Source organism: Dysidea avara, chromosome 4 (genome assembly GCF_963678975.1).
Source record: "Dysidea avara chromosome 4, odDysAvar1.4, whole genome shotgun sequence".
NCBI classification, from domain to species: Eukaryota; Metazoa; Porifera; class Demospongiae; order Dictyoceratida; family Dysideidae; genus Dysidea; species Dysidea avara.
In genome coordinates, this window is record NC_089275.1 from 34,344,229 (window position 1) to 34,371,700 (window position 27,472).

The 27,472-nt window shown below is 37.5% G+C and overlaps 1 protein-coding gene and 1 long non-coding RNA gene across 2 annotated transcripts; one reads left to right on the forward strand and one right to left on the reverse strand.

Annotated features, from left to right (window-relative positions):
* Positions 1 to 5,354: 5,354 nt before the first annotated feature.
* Positions 5,355 to 12,747, forward strand: LOC136254792 (uncharacterized). The gene is made up of 3 exons (XR_010700751.1): positions 5,355 to 6,593; positions 7,669 to 7,801; positions 10,723 to 12,747. It is a non-coding gene; the product is annotated as an uncharacterized lncRNA (long non-coding RNA).
* A 4,819-nt stretch (positions 12,748 to 17,566) lies between these two features.
* Positions 17,567 to 21,176, reverse strand: LOC136253787 (ribonuclease inhibitor-like). Its single transcript, XM_066046445.1, has 2 exons — positions 20,282 to 21,176; positions 17,567 to 19,026 (listed from the first exon to the last, which is right to left on the reverse strand). The coding sequence occupies exons 1-2, from the start codon at positions 21,174 to 21,176 to the stop codon at positions 17,567 to 17,569; spliced, it is 2,355 nt and encodes a 784-aa protein (XP_065902517.1).
* Positions 21,177 to 27,472: the final 6,296 nt, after the last annotated feature.

The window sequence follows — 27,472 nt, forward strand, 5'->3', positions numbered from 1 at the left end:
CTAACGCGTATAACGGCAACCAAGAATTTGTCTATGAATCACTGTGTACATAACTTCATCCTTCATTTCCTTTTATGATGGCTTGTTAAGCCAATAGTCTGACATCACGGCACCGTTTCAACGAATGCGCAATTATCACACTTCCTGCCTTTCAATGAATGCTATACAAACTATCAGGCTTCATTGCTTAAACATATTCAATAGCTATAACCAACATTCGTAACAAGCTCACCTTGCCCTTTCTGTATAAAATTATTACAGTATTGCTGTTGGCGCGAGCCTCTTAATAATAATTACTCATTTATTAAGGTCATAGCCACTAAAATGCTGCAGACCACCTTATACAGGTTTTCTCTATATCAGCCGCCTGTATATAAAGGCCAGACATATCTGGTCCCAAGGTGACCATTATAGACAGGTTTCACTGTAATGTGTATTTTGTTTACACTGATTTTTCATATACTGTACATATACTATCCATCATGCTAAGCTGTAAAAAAATGGTTAAGCACATTTTTGTCCCAGGAATCCCATAGCTTGAAAGGTACTTTAATACCTGTATTTAACTTTCAACTCTTTTGTAGCATCACTTTTAAGCTCTTAAGGCTCTTGGAAATGTAACTCATAGACCCCCTTGTAATTCTACTTTTCCTAAAGCCATATTACAACATCTATTTTGTGTACCTCCTTCCCTGTTTGTAAGCTCTAGGATTTCCACCGTTATACTGAACTATTTGTCAATTACAAACTACGTACTTATTTTATAACTGATCACTTTTATATGTATAGCATATTGACTGGCATATAACTGATCTGGTTGTTTGACTTGGTGTACACTCTGAGGAGTGTGATTGACAATGGAATGCCTCTATAGAGTACATTTTAGCATTGGTAAATTGTCTTGGTGAGGGAAAGGTATGGGGGGGAGGACATGCCTCAGACTACCCTAGCATGAGCATGCCATGCATGCTAAGTGTACTTGGTTTATCCACCTGTACAGCTGTAGTATTGCTGCATACATGTAGTAATTTGTACACAGATATAAGGAAATTAAGTTGAGGGGCTCCACTTGTTCTTACTGCCCCGGGCTCCTTGATTTCTCTAGGCAGTCCTGACTTTCAATATTTTTAACAAAGCTGCACATTCATCACCATGCAAACAGTTTCATTAAATGTCTCTGTGAGCAGATTGCTAGGTACGGGGTTGTACATATGGACATGATTATAATTGACTCTTAACTCATGATTCCCGCTCCAGTCAAGGTTTAAATATCTTAATCACTCCAATAGGGCTGGGGGATAGTATGAACATATCAGAATATCGGAATAGTATCGCTATCGTGTATCGCCTATCGTTTGAAAAATTACTATCGGACAGTAATTAACATGTAAAAATAAGCAAATATTCATGCAAAACACTTCAAAAATAATATTTGGGAACAAAAAACAAACTAAAGAGGCTGTTTAGTCTATTAGTCAAAACATATCCATAAGTATATCCCTCCTTGCATATCTCTGCTAATAAGTAGGTAATAGATTAATTTTCACTATCGTTATACTATTGTCTATCGTGAACAGTTGTCTTACTATCATTCGGACATTGAAAAACTCACTATTGCCCAGCCCTACACTCCAATACTTAATTTAGGCTAGAAATTATATAAAAGAAACCAGCTGTACCACTACAACATCAAGAGTTCAAGACCATACTACATTTTATAGAATGTACATGACAAATCAACCATGGTATAGAATTTTGCCATTGGCTTCATGGTACATCTGTGTATGTACACAATACATGTGATAAAGGATATGACAAAGGTCAAACTATGTGGCGTGATGTGTTGTTGGTTTAACTGGGCAATAATTTAGAATGGCTTTTGCCGACTACCATGAAGTTAAACAAAAAATCAAATTGTACATGGTGTACGTACCAGCAGGAAGTTTAGCAATATATGTTTTTTTATTATTTCCTGAGCTAGATGGACTGCCCTTGCTACCACCTCCAGTACTGACTGTCAAAGTGCCAGACAGCTGGAAATATGTAGCAGCTTCACCCAAGGCTGCCAGAATCAAGATGACCCTCGGAGTAGGCCAGATCGACATTAGATGGTATAGGACAATTATTTGATGACCGATGACCCCTCAAACACATCACAACAGATCTTATTAATTAATGAAAAACAGCCTACAGTATATCGCAGCCAGAACAGACATTTAGTATAATTAACACTCCCTACACAGAGACAAGTTTCCTAAACACAGTAGTAGCAGTAGGACCCATCCCACCAGTAGCTGCTAACACCAATGGTGAAAAACATGGTCCCTCTACCACCCAAATCCATTCATCATAAGCCTAACATTTCTCTTGTTTATGAACAGAGTAGCACCTGAAGAGTGGGAAGCAAATATAGGAGCACGCAAAGGGGTTAAACACCCCAGCATAAAAATAATACGCATGCTGCTTATTTCAACCCAAAAAGTCTCTAGCAACACATCAAGGCGGGCACCAATTTTTATATTGGCAGTAGAATACCATAGAGGCTCATGATCTAGCAGACTCAACACCAACATCATTGCACACCTCATTCAGTATACTGGCAGTTAAAGTCTCAAACTTCATTGTGGCGAATAGAAGGAAAGCCGTCACATGGACAACTAAAAGCATGCTCCACACAAAAGGATTTATTGCATATGCTAGTCTGAGGCAGGTCAACAGGCTGCCATCTGAATCTTAAGCACAGAGCATCATAAAACTTCTCTTTGCTTATGCAACTGTATGAGTACATGTAGTTTTCATATAACTACATTTTGTTTTGTGTCATTAGCTGTGTCATGTTTTCTGACACTGGGCAATCATTGAACACTACTCTCTAATGTTGACCTGGCCTACTTTGAGGACCGCATTGATTCTGGTGGCCTTGAGTGATACAGCTGTCCAGCACTTTGACAGTGCTGAGGGTGGTGGCAAGGGCAGTCCATCTAGCCTGGGAAATAAAAACATATTGCTACACTTCCTGCGTGTACACACTATACATGTGTGTATATTAATTGCTCAGTTAAACCAACAACAGATCACACCACATGATTGGACCTTTGTCACATCCTTTATCACATGTATTGCGTACATACACAGATGTACAATGAAGCAATCTAAGGCAAAAAAGCATCACAAAATTCTCCTTTGCTGATGCAATATATAAGTACATGTAATTTTCATATAACTTCATTTTGTTGTCATCAGCTATGTAGTGTATGTAATCTTACATTACCATTGGTAGTGAGGCAAACATTTTACACATATGTATACCATTCACTAACAGCCTGTGTATACTATAGATCGCTATGGATGAGATTGCTTTGAGTGGTGTTTATAAACACGAAGGTCGGGCTCACTCCAATCAACCAAAAAAAAACTTGAAGTTGAAGGATTTCTGCTCTCAATTATTTTTGGCATGATCTAGTGTTAAGTGCTGGCGACAATCTTTCAATTCTGTGGAGTTAAATTTACTATTCACCCGCACTCGTACCAGTTTGTTTTTTAGTCCTTATGTTGTTCTTGAGGTTGTCTTTCTGTATCGTCGCCTAAATACTTCTCTGTTGCTTCATTTCTTCATTACAGTCGCCATTTTAGCTGTAGTTCTCTGTATCTTTACTCCATTTATTAAAGCCAAATCGAACTGCAGGCTGGAAACTGTTTACACTGGGTAATTGGAGCAAACTATTTTGAACCAGACCTACAAGTCCATTTCAGAGCAGTTCAATTCAATATGGTATACATTTACACTAACTTGGAAATCACTCTGATTCGAGATATATAATTCAAACTAGATGGCTAGTTTAAACAGGCTGTAAGTCTTCTGCCATAATAACCCTTCTCAATGTATAGAACCTATGAAGCCACAAATGCACATGTCTAGGTTTGTTCATAAACCAACTATGTACCTGTATGAAAGTTCCCTATTGTGTTATTAATTGGGATAGTGTAAGAAGTTTACCATTGTTGGTAATTGTATGCCTTAGGCAGACAAGCCTGAGCTTTGATAGCTATATCTGATTTCATATTGTGGTAGATAAGTATGAATGTGCATACTGTTGGAGTTTAATTTAATTTTCCTGCTAAAAGCTATTTTAGGTTTTATACACATGTGGATACATATTAATGTGACTGGATCTGTCTTATCATCCATGACAGCAGATTTGATTTTTCACCATGAACACAAAGCTATATTTATACACTATCAAATTTCACTGTCAAAATCACCTAGGCTTGAGTGGTATGCTTTTGCTGGCTGCTTTTCCCAAGCACAGTGGTAAGCTGTATGAGTTTCCAGGGGCCTTAATGGAGCTCTGGGGATGGCTGTATGTGGCTGTATGTGTCGGAACAACTCCGTGGTATTAAATTAAGATCTGTGCTGTACATTTCCTGTCATTTTGAGACCTGAATGGCCCATAATCGGGCCTAATTCATCCCAACACACTGCTCTTTCATTTTGTAAACAACCTCTTGCCCTCCCCTCCACCCACCACCCTATTGGAGCTTGCCTGATTTAGAGTTTTAAAATGTCTACAATGTTGGGAAACTTAGCTGTTGGCTACTTGTACAGTGGATGCTCTGGAAGGTAGGAATTCCTATAAAATGTGTGAAAATTTGGTACATGTAGCTTTAGCCATTGGCAAACTACAACATGTTAAATACTTAAAGCCACCATTTCTCAATACTTTTAAACAGACAATAATACTGTTTTTCCCAGAGCACAGTCATAAATAGTACCTTGCTTGTGATTGTTTGTGTGTGTAACAGTATGGGATAAGCTTGTGGCTTTAATTTGATTTGACCATGTGTGCGTGTATGGTACTCTGTATCAGTTACAGTTCTGTCCCATGACTTTGTATTTCCTGTAAAGTGAACTCGTAATGGCTTCCCTTTCTAAAGTGTTTCTTATTCAGTGGATGATTGAATTAGTAGGGAAAGTTTCTTACTTCCTCATAGCTATGTTAATACTATTCATCTATGTGATTAGTGGTAGTGTGATGTGTAACATACAGTAGATCTGGGGCATATTTTGTGTGGCCCAGGGGCATATTTTGTGTGGCTCAATGTGTTAAGATCAGGCTTGTTGTAATTACTTACCAGATTTAATCATTACAATTATAATTACCCATTATTTGGTAATGATCAGTAATTAATTACCTGTTTAATTACAATTTCTAACAGTAATTACTTGAAAAAATGGTAATGATTAGTAATTAATTACAATTACCATTACAATTACAACAAGCCTGGTTAAGATATAGTTCAAATGTGTAGTGACAGCTGCTAGCATAATTATTTGTGTATTTTGTATACATTGATTTTGCATATATACCTGTACATATGCTATCCATGCTAAGCTGTGAAAAAATGGTGAAGTGCATATTTTCCCCAGGCTTTAAAACCTGTATTCAACCTTCAACTTTTTTGTAGCATCACTTTTAAGCCATTCTAAAATCCTAAGGCTTTGGGAATGTAGCTCATAGACCTCCTACTTTTTATACTGCCACATCTATTCTGTGCACCTCCTTCCCTGTTTGTAAGCTCTAGAATCACCACCGCTATACTGAACCATTTCTTAATTACAATCTATGTACTTATTTTATAAATGATCACTTTTATGCAGTATACCATATACTGGTTGTTTGAGTACACTCTGAGGAGTGCAATTGACAATAAAATATAGAGTGCATTTTAGCGTTGGTAAATTGTCTTGGCAGGGGAAAGGTATGGGGGGAGGTCATGCCTCAGACTACCCAGTTTGATTATGCCATGCATGCTGAGTGTGCTTGGTTTATCCACCTGTACAGCTGTTCTTTGCTGCATACATGTAGTAATTCGTGCACAGATATAAGGAAATTAAGTTGAAGGGCTCCAGTTACTGCCCTGTTCCGCTTGGCAGCCCTTACTTTCAAGTTTATAGTAATGTTTTTAACAAGCATGCACATTCATCACCATGCAAACAGTTTTATTAAATGTCTCTGTGAGCAGGTTGCTAGGTATGGGGTTGTACAAATCATATGGAGATGATTAACTGACTCTTATCTCATGATTCCTGCTCCAGTCGAGGTTTTAAATACCTTAATCACTCTAATACTTAATTTTGGCCAGAAAATTGTTAAAAGAAACCAGCGGTACTACTACAGCATCAAGGCCATAGTACAATTTATAGAATGTACATGACATATATGGTATAAAATTTTGCCATTGACAATAGATGGCTTCATGGTACATCTGTGAATACATGTGATAAACGATGTGACAAAGTTGTGGTTTACTTGTTGGATTAACTGAGCAATAATGTACATGCAGTGTGTACAAGCAGGAAGTGTATAGCAATATGTTTTTTTATTATATTATTTTTATTTATTATTTCCTGGGATAGATGGACTGTCCTTGCTGTCCTCTCCAGCCCTGGCTGTCAATGTGCTGGACAGATAGTAGCATTACCGAAGGAGATGGCCCTCGGAGTAGGCCAGGTCAACATTAGATGGTATAGGATGATTAGTTGATGATATCTCCTCAAACACATCACAGCAGATCTTGGCAGTATTGATCAGGTATACCAAGCCCAAAAGTGCCTTTAGTATGACTTGAAACACTTCCAAAAAGTTTTGCTACGAAAGATTTTTTGGAATTTTCTGTTGACTCACTGCATACCTGACTGACTGCCTGACTGAATGACTGATGCCTTCAGACAACTGTACTGTAACTCAATAATGGCTAAGACTACAGGCTTGATTTTTTCACTGTTTGACGTCGCTCCAGCCTTTTGGCATACCGTAGTGCATACAATGTATGTTTCATGGACAAGCTGAAATGTATACACAATTAGATGTCTATGGTTTTCTGATATTTCTGCACATGCAGTTACTTGTACGTAGCCTTTATGAGTATGTAACACACACATGCACACACTCACATGCAACACTTTTTTCTCTTCTTTTGCTTGTTCAAAGATTACACCAAAGAATTGATTTACATCTCTGTCCTAATCCCTATTGGAAAGTCACCCTCCCATCTAAAGGGCACTGAGTGACCTATTTACCAGCCTGTTAAGTGGATCCCTAGGAGCGTGGATAGACAAAGGACAATAAAGGGGACCTGCTCCTGGGTAGCAAACTGCACTATAGCACATGATGTGTATGCATGATATGAACCCCATTGTTGGCTTACAAAGCCAACAATGGAGAAGTCGTACCCTTTCAGGGACATGGTACTGCTGATAGCCACATCGCTAACAAGTGGTGCATGTGTTACTTGTGGAGCTTAGCAGTATAGGTATACCTACCCACCAACACACGCACACACATACGTATGTACACTGTAATGTCATTTTCTGCATTAAGGACACCTGTATTGTTGATATGGAAGCAACAGCTCACACACGCACACATGCATACAAGCACGCGCACGCACACACAAACACACACACTTAAGCTGGGTTTTTTGTTTCACTTTAACTGTGTGGAAGTATGGATCCACAGACTCTGTAGATCAAGGTGATGCCATGTCCTGGGGCACCTCTCACTTCAAATTTGGCCCAGGCATCACTGAGATACATACCTTCAAAGTTCATCTTATTTTCTTCATATTTTTCTTCTTACATATTCTTTTTGTTTTCAAACACTTTAGAAAAACCAAAATGACTCATGTGTGCTTTATTCGATTTAATTCAAATTTGGGGAGCAATAGGAGCATAATGCAGGATAGGAGCATAATGCAGCACATTTACAGTCCAAATTTGTGCAGATCAGATTAAGAACAAGTGAGTTAATCTGTGCAATTTAAAAAAAATACAAAAGCAATTTGTTGTCATGCCTACAGGGTAATTGCCCTGACAGAATAACTTGAAAATTGTTCTGTGCATGACGTAACTATTGTAGTGCTATCCTTTTGTGGTTTGAAAGTACTGAGAGTATCAGCTAAGGAGATTTAAAGTAAAAACCAAACATGAAAAAAGTGTGATCAAAATACTGTAATAGAACAGTCACTGTGAAATAAAAAAAATGCATTTAAAACACCAGAAAAATTTTTTCCAGGGCTGATACGTACCAGGGATCTCATCACCTACTCTTTACCACTCCACCACTGTTGCCAGTTGCTCATCTCACTCAATTTCTACCTTATAAATAAAAGTTCTAGTTTACTACACCAGAATTATTAGTAAATTATCATAGCTATCTGTGGAAATTCTACTTCGTGTGTTGTATTAGCATGCAGTGCTCAGAAAAAAAAAACATGTGCTCTATGTCTATAAAACTATTAGCAAAGTATCAGCAGTCAAATAAGAGGCTACACACTAAACAACAAGTACAACAAATTTTAAGTTAAATAGAAAAACAAGTGGTGAAACAAGGAAGGTTGCTTACACCTACAGATATGCTAGTGGGAATTCAATCCCTAATTTATGTGGGATATAGATGAATTAGGGACTGAATGTCCATTGCAGGTGTAGGTGACCTTCCTTGTTTCACTACTTATTTGCTCCCTTATCAGACTTAAAGTTCCTAATATTTCCTTGTAGTTGTTTGTTTACTTTTTTGTAACATTATTATCTGTGCATACCACATCAAAAGAAAGAATGGCACCTGAATGCATGCCCCAACTGTCAATTACTGGCTGAAAAGTGAAGTGGACATTACACTTTGTTTTCAGCTATGTTCAGCCTGTTGCATAATGAACAGTTTGAGAAGTGCCTCTACAATTGATCTACTCACTACAGAAAATATGGACAATTTTTGTTACTATATAGGGAAGCCATCATGCACTAGCTACTGTACCACAAATCAACACCTTGCACTGTCAGCAAAGATAAATGAGACACAAAGGAGGACACAGGTAAGTCCATGATGTGTGCATTGTAATGTAGTGACCTATTGGAAGCATTTTGGGTCACACCGAAGGCACTTTGGGCTTGGTTATACCCAGCCTACCACGAAGGTATTGTGAGGCTGGTTTCAGGCCAATATTTTAAAAGTGCAAAGCTTCATGATCCCTAATATACAGTTACTACTGTATGATATGCACCAATCACACAATTGAAGTACTTTAATAGAGCAGTCAGTGATAGTGCAATTTGTTGTAATGCCTTCCTTATACAAACTAGTCAAATTTTCTTCCACATGCCAGTAAATTGTCAAGGTACAAACCTTTAGTAATGTAATGGAAATCTGTTTAAATATCAATGAGTTTTAAACATCATAAGTTGTGTAGCTAACAAGCACATATGTTTACATAAGCTATTTATTATCTGCATGACTTTGTGTACAGAAACTTTACGCACATATAAATTTGTAACAGTTATTGTACTAAGATGATTTTACTAACTCTAAAGCTCAGCAAGTTAGATAAAATCTCTAAATAAAATTTTGGCTTTTGCGTCTCCAAAAATTTGGAGACCTCACTTGAGATGATGCAAAGCAATATACAGTATTTAACACCATAGCAATAGCAACAGTAGTCTTTGTTTGTGGGTGGTGAAGCAAGAATGTAGTAAACAATTGTAGAAGTCAGTGAAACTACATAGATATAATGTTTTGTATTTAGGATCTTTGTATTGCTATATAGTACAGTATACTACAACACAAGTATATCAGTCATGAAGGCCCCATGTGTTTCTACGTATGGAGTAAATACATTACTTTTTAATAAGAAAATTTCTTACTCAAAAGACAGGTTATATTTTGCCGGCAGTCACATTAAAAAAATAGACATAAGAAAATGGAAAAAAAGGTGACAGTAAGCAAGTCTGAACCCGGGACCCCCTAACCTTCTAACCAGTATCCTAACCATCCTTCCTAAGTTTCTACCTTATAAATGTGTTACTGAAGCGACCTTTACATAGTGAAGTAACAAAAGTGAAGAAGAAACCAAAATTGAACTCAACGCTAACTAAGGTTTACCTGCTAAGCATAATGATGTCTTCAGGGGCCTTCCTAAAGAGCAGTAGAGTGCTCTACTCCACCCAAATTTATTTTGATGTGGTAAAAACTATGTATATAATTAACAAAATTGACTTTGATGTTGGTAGCAAATTAGGTTTTACCACTCTATTTTACTGGGGTAAAGCTCTGGTCTTTCAGTGTCTGTATGCTAAAGATAAGTTTATGGTAAGCGAACTAGAGTTGGGCCAACCCTAGCTCACCTCAAACTCACTATAAACTTACCTTCACAGAAGTAATGCGGATTTAAATGATGGGACTGCCGGTGAAATAGCCATTTTGTGTTAACAATCACTGCTGGCGTAACATCCACTTTGTACTTGATTTTTTTGTTTAACTAGCTATAGAAAGTTTTGAAGCATAAACTGTGAGGCTTACTACCTTTAATTAACACTGTAGCATTCAGTTAGCTTTACACTAAGACACAATAAGAATCACGAATGTGACTAGAATTGTTTACCACTGTAGCTACAAAAGATTGAGATACTCTAGTAGAACAGTCATGCATGTAAAATGATTGTCATTCAGTGTAACTCATCCAAAAATATTTTTGCATTAAATTTTTATCATGAACTTTTGCACAAAAATAAAGTAAACCACTAGAACTTGCAAGGACAGGATTGAGCACATTTACTCATAATATCCTGTAGCATGTTTTACAGAATGGTTGGGTAGTAAGTTATACAGTGTGGGGATGTGGCTATCTCATTGTTACATTGTGTTATATTTCTCTGTTGTGTGGCAGGTTCATCACCTAAATTTCCAGGTTTCAAGTACACAGTAGGACACTGATGATTGTGACTTCAGTGTTGACATGTTGTATTTTTTCTGTTGCAGCAGTACAAGTAGGCAATAGGTAATATGGTAATAGTAGAGGTGCACCAATATGGAATTTTATCAACCAATAACTGATATAATGAAAATTACCAATTCCAATACTGATATTCTTTAGTGTTTGGTTTCATCTGAACATAAAGTTTTCAGTATGGACACTACAATAAATGTTAAAAAACATTATGACCAAATAGCTAAAATGGTGGTTGCCAAAATGCTTTTGTAAAAGAAAAAAAAAATGAAGACTTGTGAAAAAAGGTGTGATGAAAAGGTCTGAGCAAAGAAAAAAAACCTAACTTAGGAATTGAACCTTTGGCCACTATAAAGAACTTTACCTTTATGCCCACAGTGCTATATGAAAGAGGAAGCTGAACAATGATAGTACTTAAGTAAAATATCTGCTAAAATGTCAACTTCTACCTATACCGAATATCGGTACTGATACCAATACTGATATTTGCATCAGTGCACTTCTACATCATAATTGCTAAATAAAAAGAGCAGTTTAGGCTGTTCCATGTTACAATTATGCTGTACTGTATAACTATAAATAGCACAAAATGATCAAAGAGGCTATACCTCTTTTGTGTACACATATATGCATACTTAATTGTTATACAGTAGGTTCTAGGCATTTTGTGCAATTCAAACATGAAAAGAATAACACACTTATGGATTTGTATATAACCATCTTACAGCTACATGGCTACAAGGGATTTGTTCATCTGAACAATCATGTGCCCTAATAATCATACATACGCAATAACAATATTATACAATATAGTTCCTATACAAATGTCACAATTCTTACCAGGACCATATCATGTGGCTGGCTGAAGACATCAACCTTCCTAATATGGAACTGATGAACTTCCAGTATAACAGGTCCATCATATATACCCTTATGTGAGGAGTTTCTGGATTTATTTTAACATACATAATATAGTCTTACCCAAATATTTGTCCCTACAAGAAACAATAGCATACTATATAAACAGTGCCATCCTCAACCAGACTATGCATGAAGTAGCTAGAGTAAGCCACCAATGTTCGACCACCATCGGTTCGGACGCAAATATTCTTTAAACTCGCAAAGAAAATTTCTGCTCTTGCTATGCCTTTGGAGAGGTCTAGGCCATAAACTCTTGCATGCAAAATTTCAGAACTGCAGCTTTCTTTGTCTGGTTGAAGGAGCTGCAAAAGTGACCTGTCCGAATGTTCTCAATTCTCGGACAAAAATATGTATTATCGGTCGAGTGGCACTGCTAGTAATGCTTGAAGCTGATCTAGTCTTTCTGTGCTTGATATGAAAGAGCAACTCTTATACTCTCCAAATATATGCAGATATTTGGCTTAGTTATTATTGGCTGTGAATTACAAAGCTCCAAAGTCACCTCTGTTGAGCAATCTTATTTTCGGCCACATGTGAAGCTTGTGCAAATCAAATAGTTGCCTATATCGAATTCAAAGCTATTTTTATGAACATTGAGAGCATCAGCTACTGTTCAGTAGTAATTATCCACCACGGCATACCAAAACAGCTATTTCTCAAGAACAATAAACGAGTGGAACATACTACCAACTGATACAATTGAAATTGCAGATACTGATCTATTTACAGCTAGACTCCAATCATATTATTGTACCTAATGTATTTGTTTATGTGATTCCTGAGCACACCAGCAGGGCTGACTGCTCAGTAAACAATAATAATAATAATAATTAGATACATATACGATTTTATTTATTTATTTATTTTTTATTTTCCAAAAATGTGCAGCCTCAGTTTGAGGATTAACGCACATATGAAACATGCATACAAAATGTTTTACAATATGATTGATTATGGGATTACTGATTGGTAGGGGAAAGTAATAATAATTTCAGTTGGTACTTAAAAATTTGTAATGATTGTTGTTGGATTAGGTCAGGTGGGAGTGAATCCCACAGTCTAATTGATCTAGGGAAGAATGAATTACTGTACTGATTGGTCCTTGCATAGATATGATGAAATCTTTGATCATGTCCTCTGGTGTTAGAAGTGACAGGGATTAAATCAACTGGAGATATATCAATGAGATTATGAACAATTTTGTAGAGGAGGGTGATACTAGATACTTGTCTGCGGTGTTCTAAGCTGGGAATGTTAAGGTCAATGAGCATGTTAGTTACGCTGCTGAAACGCGAGAAGTCAGCCATAATGAATCTGGCAGATTGCGATGACCGCACCTTGATTTTTTCCCGAATAGCTACATTACATTTAGGCTTCTCTGACAGTAGGCAGCCTACCTACTGTACCCAACACACATATACACAATCCAAATCCACTTAAATGGGGTTTTGACTATCCCCAAGTCTTAAAAATGTCAAAAGTTTCTCTTTAAAATGTCCAGGATATTAGCCAGATCGAAATACTCTAATAGAGCAGTCACTTACTCTAATATAACGATCAGCCAATGTTAATGTATTATCACGTGTAATCAGTATTTAAGCGTTAGGCCCCTATTCGGTGATTATTAGGCCCCTATTTGGTGATTATTAGTTTCTCATCCAGCCTTTCATTCTAATTATTATGATGCGGGGGGGAGGGTATTACCATTATGCCATTATTTTCACACTGATGTACAGACCTTGTCCAAATCGTCTTTCTTTCTTACTACAAACATTTCCTTCACCAGCTGATTCTACTTTTTGTGATCGCCAACTGTTTTTCGATAGTCAACTGAAAGCGAAGTCGATAGAACACGATTGCAACTGGCACTGCAGGAATTTGCTAAGGAAAACAACAGTTCTCTTGGCGATATATAGCGCATTGTAGCGTTCATCAACAAAAAAATCATAAGAGTTTGGAATCACGTGTTCTTCTGAGCATACGCATAGTAAATAATGGCTTACCATGCGGTAGCTTAAGAAGGATGTGGGAGGTGGATGAGAAACTAATTATCACCGAATAGGGGCCTTATAGTTTCTCATCCAGCCTTTCTAATTATTATGATGCGGGCGGGAGGGTATTACCATTATACCATTATTTTATAATATTAACACACTGATGTACAGACCTTGTCCAAATTGTCTTTTTTCTTACTACAAACATTTCCTTCACCAGCTGATTCTACTTTTCGTGATCGCCAACTGTTTTTCGACAGCCAACTGAAAGCCTGCTTTGATGAAGTCGATAGAGCACGATTGCAACTGGCACTGCAGCAATTTGCTAAGGAAAACAACAGTTCTCCTGGTGAAATATAACGCATTGTAGCGTTCATCAACAAAAATTATAACAGTTTGGTATCACGTGTTCTTCTGAGCATGCGCAGAGTAAATAATGGCTTACCATGCGGTAGCTTAAGAAGGATGCGGGCGGCGGATGAGAAACTAATAATCACCAAATAGGGGCCTTATAATCAAAGAAATTCACATATATATATTAATAGTATTATTATAGTGAATATACCTCAGCGTGGCCCTCAGATTTTCCGACTGCTCCAATTGTATAATATGTGACTGTTCTATTGGAGTGTTTCGATCTGGTTAATGTCCCTGACATTTTGGAGAGAAACTTTTGACATTTTTAATACAGGGGTTTGTCAAAACTCCATTTAAGTGGATTTGGATTGTGTATATGTGTGTTGGGTGCAGTAGGCAGGCTGCTAGTCTACTGTCAGAGAAGCCTAAATGCAATGTACAGCTATTCGGACAAAAATCATGTGCGGTCATCGTGAATGTATCTATTTGCTGTTGAACAGTAGCTGATGCTCTCAATGTTCATAAAAATAGCTTAATTCGATATAGGTAACTATTTGATTTGTACGAGCTTCACATGTGGCCGAATTTAAGATTGCTCGACAGAGGTGACTTTGGAGCTTTGTAATTCACAGCCAATAAGGACTAAGCCAAATATCTGTATATATTTGGAGAGTATAAGAGTTGCTCTTTCATATCAAACACAGAAAGACTAGATCAGCTTCAAGCATTACTAGCAGTGCCACTCGACCGATGATACATATTTTTGTCCGAGAATTGAGAACATTCGGACAGGTCACTTTTGCAGCTCCTGCAGCCAGACAAAGAAAGCTGCAGGTCTGAAATTTTGCATGCAAGAGTTTATGGCCTAGACCTCTCCAAAGGCATAGCAAGAGCAGAAATTTTCTTTGCAGGTTTAAAGAAAAATCGCGTCCGAACCGATGGTGGTCGAACATTGGTGGCTTACTCTATATGTTGAATTATATAATCAAAGCATGTGTAAAGCTAAAACATATTAACACAATATGTAACACTTCCACACCTCAGATCAAAGGAACCGCCGGACTAAATTTTGTATGCAGCCCAGCTAGCCGCGGTCTACAACTGGGTAGTGTATAGTAATATATCTCTTATTCAATTATTATATAGACATTGATGCTGAAATCGATTGTGGGATCGATTAACATTCGCGTGATTGGGATGCACGACTTCGATTTCGCTATGAAAACCACTCAGACGGAGAGCGTTTTACTATCCTCGCCATCCTACGAGTTGAAAAACGTTGGGCAAAGGTGAAAATTAGTGCTATAGCTTATTCATTCAATCATTTCCGCACGTTTTCGAATATGGACACGCCCCCATCACGAAGCTACCACTCTGCACGGAGTAGCCACTCTACAAGCAAGTTTACCTGTCTAGGCCTTTAGTGAACTGCGTAGTTTTCCCATAAACGATTCAATAGCACAGATTAAAACACATTAAACTTGCATAACGGAAATTCTTCGTGATATCTTAGGATATGTCCGTTTATCATAACCGAACGTAACCAGAACATCTAGCTGTTGACCCATAATCGAAAATTTTAGATGTGCATACATAATATAGGGTTGGCAATGAAAAAAATCGACCCTCTTTGGATTAACTTGTAACTCAGGGGATGGAGCCTACCAATGGTCTAGTTTTAAATGGTGGGTTCGGTAGCGACCAAATGCCTTCCATTTGTGATATAGCCGTGTCGTAAATTTTGAAGGATTTCGGCTCATTTTCATAAAAATGGGCAGGAACGTCTAGAATGTTGTCCATTGCTGTTTTGGGTGATTGGGTGAGGTGCTCTACAAAATACACTTGCTTAAAAGGTAATTCGCTGTACTTCAATTTTCGCTAAAACGGTGCTTGACGGGTTTGCAATGAAAAATCAACCAACTGAAATTCACTTAACGAAGTCCAAGGTTAGTTTACTAACTCCCAGGTACCTTTTTGGGCCTTATTATTAAGTAGGGATTTACAGTGTTTACGTACCAACGCGAACTAATGCCCTTGCTCACGCTATGATTTAGGCCAATGAAACTTGATTAGCAGTTTCGCGTAATCGCCCGCATGCTTTTGATACACCCGCATGGAATTTCATTATTGGTATTTCAGATCGAAATACTCTAATAGAACGGTCACTTTTACTCTAATAGAGCAATCAGATATACTCTAATGGAAAAATCACTTGTTATAGATTAGTAACGTACCTTAGCTATTTAATGCCTATATATGGAAGAACGGCTATGCCGAATATAGGAGTTTAAAACCTTAGATGTCACTGTTTTTTAGCAGGAATCTTCATGTTTGGATGTGTGGTTTGGAAAAATAATGAATAATTAATAATAACCGCCCGCCCGCATCAAATTTTCAAAAATCTGAGCGAGAAACTGGTAATCAAGTTTCATTGGCCTTAGAAACTCGCAGCATCTGTTTCACCAAGAATACGAATCCGTATCCGATAGCATAGTGACTACCATGTAATGCACCATTCATGGAAACATTGAAGTGCTAAACAGCATCGCTGATACTACTGCCCATTTTTATCGAGATTTTTATTTAAAAACCTGAAAAATCGCGAAAAATTAAAATGCGCGCTACAGAAACAGCAAGGGGAATCACCGTATTATTACCCTTCGGTTTTGATGTAAACTTGGGTAGGATTGATCACCCAGAATTGGAGGAAAAACTATAGAGGTTGATTTTTTCATTGCCAACCCTATATAATACATCCAGTGGTTGCACCGAGGGCTGCACTCGTATTGGCTTGGGTGATTGGTCGCCTTGTACAGGCTATCAGCCTAATAAGTGTTACATATTAGTTGTAACACGGGGCATTCGGGCTTTGCCTGATGTGTATGCCCTCATGCCCGTGTTACAACTATTACTTGTATAAGGTTTAGTGATAATTAAAAAAATGAACACTCAATCGACACTCCTGTTAGTCATCTGTGGAAGGAATGCAAACACGCATGCACTGAGTGCCTACAATAAGTTACCCACAATAAACCAACATAGAGACACAGTAAAAGTTGTTTATGCAAAAGATATATAGCTACTTGTTAAAGTTTCAGCATATATGTACTGCTACCAAGGTATTATTTAATCTCTTGGCCAGTGTTGTGAAATATCCCACAAGATTTATTAGTTACAGACAACAATAATATTGATGTTCCTTCTACCTATTGTTAATAAGACTTTGGAATGCCCTCCCAATGCGCACCACTGAAGTTACTGTAATCTATAGATGAATTTCAAAAAACATTAACATCAGGTTAGACTTGTATCCAGCTTTGTTTCAATTGTACAGAAGCTGGCACAGTAATTAGTACAATAATTTTTACTTGTAAAAGTTATTTGATTGTGTGAAAAAAAAATTGTAAAGTAATTAGATACTACACTCTACAGTATATAAAATGAAAGGAATTATGTCAATGCATGACCATAGATACAAATAATAAAGTACTGTACATAACATGTAAAATAAGCTACCAGTTAGAAAAATTTAATTTATTATCTTCAGCTCTCTGCCTGTTAATCTTTTCTACTTCCCAATCAATTTCCATTCTCATTCTTTCATTACTTATTTGTGGTACCCAAATGTTTTTCAAGTTTGGTTTGTTAGACAGAATTTTGAACACAAATTGTTTTATGACTTGGTCACTGATGGGATTATCATGTAGCAATAATTCACTAAGAGATGAATTGTTTACAAATGAAACAGATAATTGCTGTATAGCATAATCATCAAAATTATTTCGACAAACATTGAGAACCTTCAAGGTTGTATTTTCTTTTAGAGCACCGAATATTTTATATGCACCCATATTGTGCAACTTGGTGGATCCCAGGTCTAATACTTCAAGCAATAAATTTTCGTTTATAACTTGGCAGATTTTATTGACAGCTTTCTGATTCACAACACCACTCTGTCTCAATGTCAATTCCTTTAACAGTTTTGTGGATTTTAAGGATGCAACAATTGTTGCTAAACCACCTTCAAATTCATTCCATGATACATTCACCACCTCCAGTTTCTGTTTATCTTGTAAAGTATGTGCTATTTCATTAGCTGCCATGGATTTGAGGCCATTACTGCTAATATTAAAAACTTTTAGGTTAGGGTGCTGCTTTTGTAGAGCCTTGCAGAGTTTAATACATCCTAAGCTCTCTAATTTGTTAAGTGAAACATTTAGCACCTCCAGTGAGGTATTGCTTTTGATAACTTCAGCAATATCACTTGATGCTTTTATCAGTATCTTATTGGAGCTCACGTTCAATACCTTTAAGGTGGTAATCTTTTGCGGTGCACTTGCAATTATAATCATACCTTCAGTCCCAAGATTATTTTGTGAAAGGTTTAATTCTGACAGATTTGTTTTGCTAACAAGCATACAGGATAATTCTTGTGCTGCATCTGACTCAATACCATTGTTCTGCAAGTTGAGTACTTTAAGTGTTTTGTTCTCCTGAAGGGAGTTGGAAATTGCTATAGCTCCTCTGGATAAAATTTTATTTTCACATAGATTTAGTACTTTCAAACCAATTTTGTTCTCTAGGCTATCAGCTAAGGCTACTGCAGCAACATCATTGATGTCATTACCTCTCATGATTAATGATTTTAGTCTTGGCATATCCTTGATGCCTTGAGCAATTTTTTGGACTCCAGTAGATCCCAACTGATTCTGGTAAACATCAACTTCTTGCATTAATGGTGCTGTTCCTATGCCAGTTACAAGACTGTCCACAAACTGCTCTTCTTTTGGTAAACACTTTGGAATTTCTAAAGCCATTAATGACGGATGTAGTTTTACAAATTTTGTAATCTCCCAGTATGTAGAATGCCTAGCACGAATCTTGATATCTGAAATAGTTACTACTTTAGCAGAGCTAGTCACAGGTACAATGTCGATTAGATCATCTGCTGCAATGTGAAACAGTTCGGGCTCTACAATAGACAAATGTGATAAACATCTTAATGAAGACCATTTGGTATCAACAATTTAACCATTGATCCAGTCAAGCCAATGTGTGATAAGTGCAAAGTGTGGAGTTTTGCATTCTTAACTAACCAGTTTAAGATTGCTTCCAGATGCTCAGCATCAACTGGGCAATTATATATGCTAATTTTTTTTAAGGCAGTGTAACATCTCAACACTTCAGCAATATGGTCTCCTGGTTCATTTCTTACATATAGTTGGTGAGATGTGATCCCAACAATGTGCAAAGAAGTAGTAGTAGTGATTCGTTGTTCAATTTCTTCTGCTACATCAGCTGAAATGTTATTACCATCCATCAATAGCAGTTTTAAACTGGTGTCACCAAATAAATGAGAGGTAAATGCTTTGGCTCCTTCATCACCAAATAAGTTGCCAGAAAGGTAAAGCTCTTCTGTTTCACATGACTGCACTAAGTTTGCTAAGGCAGGTACAGACATCGCAGAAAGTTTATTGCCAGAGAAATTCAAAACTTTGACATGAACTTTGGATTGTGTGGATGACACTAATTCCTTCCACAGAATACCACAACCGACATCTTGCATATTGCAGCTAGAGAGATCTAATTTCTCCCAATCTAGTATATATGACCGAGATAAAAAGAAACCAAGGGTAACAACATGGCTTGGCAGCAGTGTCTCTCCACTAAGGTCAACTTGTTTGTTTTGCATTGATTCACCTATAATGTTACACATGGTTTCATCTTTTGCTTCCTTAAAACACTGAAAGAGGTGAAGGCGATTTATTTTAACTTGTAATATTTTCTGGTCAATGTGGAACTCTCTAAAAAATCTACTGGTGATAGAGAACTGGTTCCCAGACAGGAAATACTTAAATGCAAAAGATCTACCTTGAGTAAGGCCCACATAGATGATCCATGTATTCGGGTATCTTTCATCCCAGAATGTGTCTCTGAGGAGATCCAACTGTCTGTCATCAGGTAATGATTGTATGTAATATGCTGCGAGGTACTCTTGAACTGATGAATGAGCAAAATTGAAAGACAAAGGCTTCCCATTTGTAGTGAAATGTTCTGCTGTAGCTTGTAGCAAGCCAAACCCATGGATGGTTCTCCCACAGTTTTGCACAATTTCTGGACATGCACTATGAACCTCTTCATAACTGAATACAACAACGTCTTTCCCCAATGCATCATATGAAAACCGTGCCAGCTTCTGCTTGATGGATCCCTTGAAAGAATCCCACCTTTGTAGCTCTTTGTACATTTTTCATCTTTCTCAATGTGATATGTAATGGTCCAGCTCACAAAATTTTCGTACAACTCGGTACGAGATTGAGGAAGAATTGAGTCATTTCTTGTAAATAAGCGGAGCAAAATGGTCATGTTCAGTGGAATATGGCACAGGCTGTCTACAGTAGGATGACTGTCGAAGTAGTCTGTTAGTGTTGCAATGTCAGCTGGATTCTTTTCCAATGCTCTCTGGATATAGTCCTGCCTATCATTGCTGGTAAAGCCCAGTATTTCCATTCGACGATCAGCCTGACCACACAAAGATGCACAGGCAAAAGAGCGAGATGTAATAACCACACCACATTTAGGCAAAATCTCGCACCTGATCATGCGGGAGAGCAAATGATTACTTTGCAACCCCCCATAAAATTCATCATATCCATCCAATAGAATTGTAAGAATTTCTCCTTGTGTTTCTTTTATGTGCCCATAAATCATATCAATCGTCTCTTCGTTCTCCAACTCACAGAAGAGTGCAACCAAATCTTTCACATGTTTTAATGATTGAAGTCTTGGATCATGAGCATGAAGAAGAAAAAGAAATCTTTTGTCAGTAAGAATCTGTCCTTGGGACCACTGGTAAGCAATTTCTTTGCACAAGTATGTCTTACCAATTCCTAGAGCTCCATCAATTAATATGACTCTTGGTGGATGTAAATCTTCTGAATCAGTACTAACCACAGGTCTAAATATATCTGCTATGTTTTTAATGATGGTGTTGTGTGCTAAGTATTCTGCTGTCAATTCTGTTGAATGACATCTCATGTTTTGTTTCAGAGATATTAGACATGATCCTTGAGGCATTTTAGGCATGGTATTGATGTCTCCGTTGCTCCTGGATCTGGCCATGGCATTAACTTCATTTTATAACTTTCCTTTGCTTTTGTGATGGACTAATGCAATGGTAGTGAACAGTTTAGGCTTATCTGGCCATGATGGCCATATTTCCTCATCTGCTCTAGTAAATCGTGTATCTTGATAATGTTCTTTAAGACGCATTTCAGTATTGGAAAGATCTATGCCTGTAGGAAATACATCTTTTAGCTATTACCAAATTAAAGAACCAAATACTTATGATATTGAGCTACACCACTCAACATGATACAGTACTCAATATTTATCAGTACAATGATGTCAACACATGACAGTTTATATTATGACTGTATGTCATTTGTTAGCATTTCAGCCATTTCTTGGCTACAAAGTTCTGACAACCCCAAAATCCTATAGTTTTTCTGTTTTGATATTGATGCACTTTTTCTATCTGTGTGCATAATCTACAAGTGGTTTTGAGGCTTGTTATTACCTGTTTGATTTCTTACTTATGAGCTTGACAAAGTTAGTATTTTAAATTCATTAGCAATTAGCTGAGAATTCCTAGAATTGACTGTTCCATTAGTGTATTACACCAATACCTGCTCAGAATCAAGCAAGTATTGAGCCAATAGTTGAGTGATGAATGTTTGGAGCATGCAGAGCAACCACAAGGCCTACACTACACTTTCTGTGGTAGCATTGAGAAGTAGACAATCATTTGCTACATTTTGGTGTGGTAGATTTAATTTAGTAAGATGATTGAAGTCTAGAATTTATAACAATGATAGCTGAGTTACAAACAGGTCAAATCTGTATGACATTCTTTCCTGTTTAGACCTCTTGTGCAGTAGCCTTGTCATGTACAGTATTGGTTTTGTCCACTTCCTTTTTAGCTGTACAATGCATATAAAATTATGATGCACTATGTGAGTGTTAACCTCAAATTTTCATATGCACATGTTGCATACATGTATATATATATATCATACAGTACAATAGTAACTGTATAGTAGGGACCACAAAGGAGTAGGCGTGGCCCACGAAATAACATCACCCAAAAACCAGCCTCAATTTTCCCTGACGACAATGAGGCAGTATTGGTGAGGTAAAATTAAGGCCAAACAAGTTTTTAGATCGACCCAAAACACTTTCAACAAGTTGCTATGGAATTTAAAACTTTTTTTATTCAATGGAATTTTCTACTGACTGACTGACTGACTGAGTAAGTAAGTAAGTAACTGACTGATGCATTCAGACAAGCGTAACTCGATAACGGCTAAGGCTATGGGCTTGATTTTTTCACTGTTCGACGTCACTTTGGCCCGACAGGTGCCTTTTGGCATACCACATTGCATTCTTCATGGACTTACCAGTGCCCTCCTTTGTGTCCCATTCATCTTTGCTGATAGGGAAAGGTGTTGATTTGGCGATAGCACGTGATGGCTTCCCTTCTAAACGGAATCGTCCGTATTTTTCATAGTGGCTATTTAGATTGCAGAGGTGAATTCTTGATTCGTATTGCTGTGTAACGGGTTGAACATAGCCGACAGCGAAGCGTAATGGATATTTCACTTTTCAAACGATAATTAATAAAATTGGGGTGTGGCACCATTTTTTTTGGTATGCGTAATGTCCTACTGTGCATTTCCGTTATGGTATCTTGAGCACAGTAGGGATATAACACTTTTTATTGTTTTACTGTGATTGAACATCATGCACTACTCCAGCTTGTTTCAGTACTTTTATCGATGTGCCATGGTCCCTACTCTAGTTGAAAATTCCAAATTTTTTCGTGCACTTGTATATATATATATGTACCACTCTGCGTGGGCAGTTCAAAGGCACCGCCAGTGCCATAATTTGTATATTGCATTGCTGCAGACCGCAGCGAGTGCATTATAACTTATAACGCACTCGTTGCGGTTTTGTAGACCACAACGAGTGCATTATAAGTTATAATGCACCGACCGCAGTGCAATATACAGATATTGCACTGGCTGCGGTTTTGGGCAGCATAGCACAATTGCCGGTGGCGAAGACCACTACGACACCTCACCTAATAGGTGGAAAGACACTTCACAGATCACTCGAATTCTTTTATAGCCTGACATGTAAAGGTCGATTGTGGGCCATAACGTCACCAATACGTATAATGTTGACAAGCAGCCAATGGCGATCGAAAAAGCCAACACGTGTGGCCACAACTCTAGTCTACATATATATAAACGTACTTATACACCTTACTAGTCTGGTGGCATCTTAGCCCAGATTAAACTGTAGTCCACTTCGACAATGACTCAATAAAACAAATACATTCTAAATAATACTAACCTTTACGTTCGATTGTGGTAACCATTTTTAGCATGCCACCAGATTCGAGTTTAGCCAGTGTGAATAGTAAGAATTAGACTAGTATCGTTTTGTAGTTAGGTTTTGTTTACTTAAACCGTCTATTTAGCTGCTTTTTTTCGCTCGAGAGAATCACTATGGCGATTAGTCTGGCGTTTAGTCTATATGGCGATTGAGTGATCACGCTGGCATGCTGAGCACTACATGATGAGAGTCGAACAGCGAATGCAGGTTAGTGATATAACCCATAGCGTACTAGCTTTCAATATCTCAGGTGGCTGCAGGGGGGACATCATCGCAACGTCCAGCTTGGTTACCCACAATCGATGTTAGAAACCTGACCTTTATAAGTGTTACAGCTGTCTTGTGAGACTCTCCCACCTATTAGGTGAGTGGTACATAACAGTTATACAACGTGCACTCGTGCTCTGCCTGTAAAAACGCACTTGCCTTCGGGCCTGACGGCCCTCAGGCTCGTGCGTTTATATCAGGCAGAGCACTCGTGGCCATTGTATAACTATATAATATGTACCACTTTCACACCTCAGATCAAAGGAAAGCCAGTGCATATATATCACATATCGCACTGACTCAAATTGTTAAAGAGATATATGCACTGCTACCAGTGCATATATCTTGTTACACACTGATATTGCACACCTAATAGGAGTGCGCACTATATCCAGAAATCATCAGATTTCTTTGATGTTATACTGTTATCCTCTTCTCTTATATAGGGAATCAAGCAAGCTGTGATTGTGGGATTGAATTCTGCCAAACAACCTGTGATTGTGGGATTCAATTTTAATACATCTGATCAACAGTAGTTTGTTTTTTACTTTTGTAAATGTAGCAATTAAAGTAACATAATTAACACTAGTCTCTTAAAATTGCTATATGTGATCGGGCCTGCGAAAACAGGGCATGTGGGCACAAACTACATCCTGTAACACTACAGATCATATATCAGTATTGGAATGGAATATGTCCAGTCTGCAACTTGCAGCATAAAGCCAATTAAAGGCTCACTAAGAGCTGAAATATGTATCGCCATAACATTATAATATAAAAAGTTATGAGTGATGGAAGTTTGAAAAAGTAGGCAAAAATCATGTGCCCACATGCCCTATTTTCGCAGGCCCAGTCAGATATTAGCAAAAGTAAATCTAACTACTGTTTGATGTATTAAAATTGAATCCCACAATCACAGTTTGTTTGGCAAAATTGAATCCCACAATCACAGCTTACTTGGTTCCCTATATAATATAACAACTAAAGATTTTGCCAATTAATTAGGTGAGTCTGCATGCTAAAGTAGAACATACTAGTTATACCACAGGCACTTGTGCTTTGCCTGTATATACACACTTGCACTTGGGCCTGCAGCCCTTGTGCTTGTGTGTATATATCAGGCAAAGCACTCATGCCCGTGGTATAACTATTACATATATACAAGTCCCCAAAAAAATTTGGAATTTTCAACTAGAGTAGGGACCATAGCACATCAATAAAAAGTACTGAAACAAGTTGGAGTAGTCCATGATATTAAATCGCAGTAAAACAATAAGAAGTATTATATCCCTGCTGTGCATTTCTTGAGCACAGTAAGGATATAATACTTCTTATTGTTTTACTGCGATTTAACATCATGAACTACTCCAACTTGTTTCAGTACTTTTTATTGATATGCTATGGTCCCTACTCTAGCTGAAAATTCCAATTTTTTTGTGTACTTGTTTGTTAACTTTTTTGTAAATAATTTATTATGACTGGTGAACCCATGCATACCGCATCTGAAATGGCACTGCATGCCCCAGCTATATCAATGATTGTCTGAAAAGTGAAGTATCCATTATGCTTGGTTGTCAGCTATGTTCAACCTATTACACAGCATTTTGAATCAAGAAAATTTCCGGAAGCACCTCTACAATCTACGCATACCAAAAGAAATGGTGCTGCACCCCAATTTTATTAATTATCATCTGAAAAGTGAAATATCCATTACGCTTTTCTGTCGGCTATGTCCAACCCGTTACACAGCAATATGAATCAAGAACTGTTTGAAAAGCACCTCTGCAGTCAAATAGCCACTATGAAAAATATGGATGATTTTTGTTTTGAAGGGAAGCCATCATGTGCTCGTGCCAAATCAACACCTTTCCCTGTCAGCAAAGATGAATGGGACATAAAGGAGGACACTGGTAAGTCCATGAAGAATACATTGTATGTACTGCGGTATGCCAAAAGGCACCTGTCGGGCCGAAGTGATGTCGAACAGTGAAAAAATCATGCCAGTAGTCTTAGCTGTTATCAAGTTACGCTTGTCTGAAGGCATCAGTCAGTCAGTCAGTCAGTCAGTTACTTACTTACTCGGTCAGCCAGTAGAAAATTCCGTTGAATTTAAAAAATTTAAAATTCTGTAGCAACTTGTTGAAAACGTTTTGGATCGATCTGAAAGCTTGTTTGGGCTTAGTTTTACCTCACCAATACGGCCTCATCACTGTTAGGGAAAAATGAGGCTGGTTTTTGGGTGATGTTATTTTGTGGGCCACACCTACTCCTTTGTGGTCCCTACTATGCAGTTACTATCGTACTGTATGACATTTATGATAATCCATTGTCCTAAAGTGTACCATGTATTTGTATGATTTCAGTGTGACACTAAAACACGAGTTATTATAACTGTGTGCCTGAACGTCACTCAAGTATGTTTGAATGCAAACCTTCAGTATTGCTGTTTAGCTTTCATTGACCAACTTCCAACTCATTAATTGTGCCTTCCTTGTACAAAGTAAACATGTGACAGTATGCGTACCTAAGTGTGTTGCTGCACTACCCATAAACATTGCTCAGGGCATACATGTTATGATCAAATGAATCATTGTGGTTAACATTACTGTGTTTTGCATTGTCTCAGAGAAAGCTTGTTCCTAATGGTTAGACAAAATTCCATGGGATGTGCTATAGAAACCTGGCTTAAAGTATTTTTTATGTATACATGGAAGTCTATGTATGCAGTAGCTACCATGCATTTGTAGGTGCATGTAAGCTACTTAACTACTATAATATATATTAACATTACACACATATATACTTAGGGATCATCCATAATTTTAAGTGAATACTCTTTTTGCTTACTCCCTCCCCCTACCCGAAAGCGTACTGTAAAAATGTTGATGTGATAACTATTGTATGTGATTAATGTTAATCTAGTTATAAATAATCAGCATTCTTTCAATGTCTACATTCTGACAAGTCAGAGGATTTAGCAAGCAGATGTATTGAAGAAAACCATACTCAAGATAGCCTTGTGTACACTGCTGCATAGTCAGCTCCTGAAGCAGTTATTCAGAGTCTAGCTGCAACTCGTGCTTTCACCACCTTTAACCTTCTAACCAAAAACTAATGCTGAATTATTACTTTATGTGGTGCTACTAAGGCTAACATTTTATTATAAGGCGTACAGGTGAATTTACCCCCTCCCCCATAGTGTACTCTCTATGCTTGCTGAAAATAATGGGTACTCCCATAGTTATATAATGACATAATTATTTTGTATATAGTCAATGGGAAATATATGCTTAAATTCTCTTACGTTCAGGCTTCATTGCAGATTCTACAGCTTCTGTTAACTGTGACCATGATGCACTTGGAGTGGTTTCAAGCCATATATCCAACATGCGATAGAAACACTCTTTGCAGTTTCCAGGAACATCCTTGTCTATTACTCTCAAATCTTCAGGTGGAATCTTAAGAAAAGCTCCAATAGCTTTCCAATAACTTGCAAAGCGAGGAATAACATTTTCAAACAATTCACTAAGTTCTGGTCTCTCAGCACCTATACATAATACCATTATTGTAATTTGTATAATGGACAAATTTGCATAGATTACCCACACTATACTGTATACAGCACATTATGTCTGTCTTCTCCATTACATAATACATATGTGACCCGATTTTGGAAAATCAGTCTTAAT

Bases quoted from the DNA above. Each gene is read 5' to 3' on its own strand.
- LOC136253787 (XM_066046445.1), bottom strand. From the start codon at position 21,176: ATGGCCAGATCCAGGAGCAACGGAGACATCAATACCATGCCTAAAATG. The intron at 19,027-20,281 runs GTGGGATTCTTT...TGTCTATTGTAG, and splicing joins ATGTACAAAGAGCTACAAAG to AGCCCGAACTGTTTCACATT.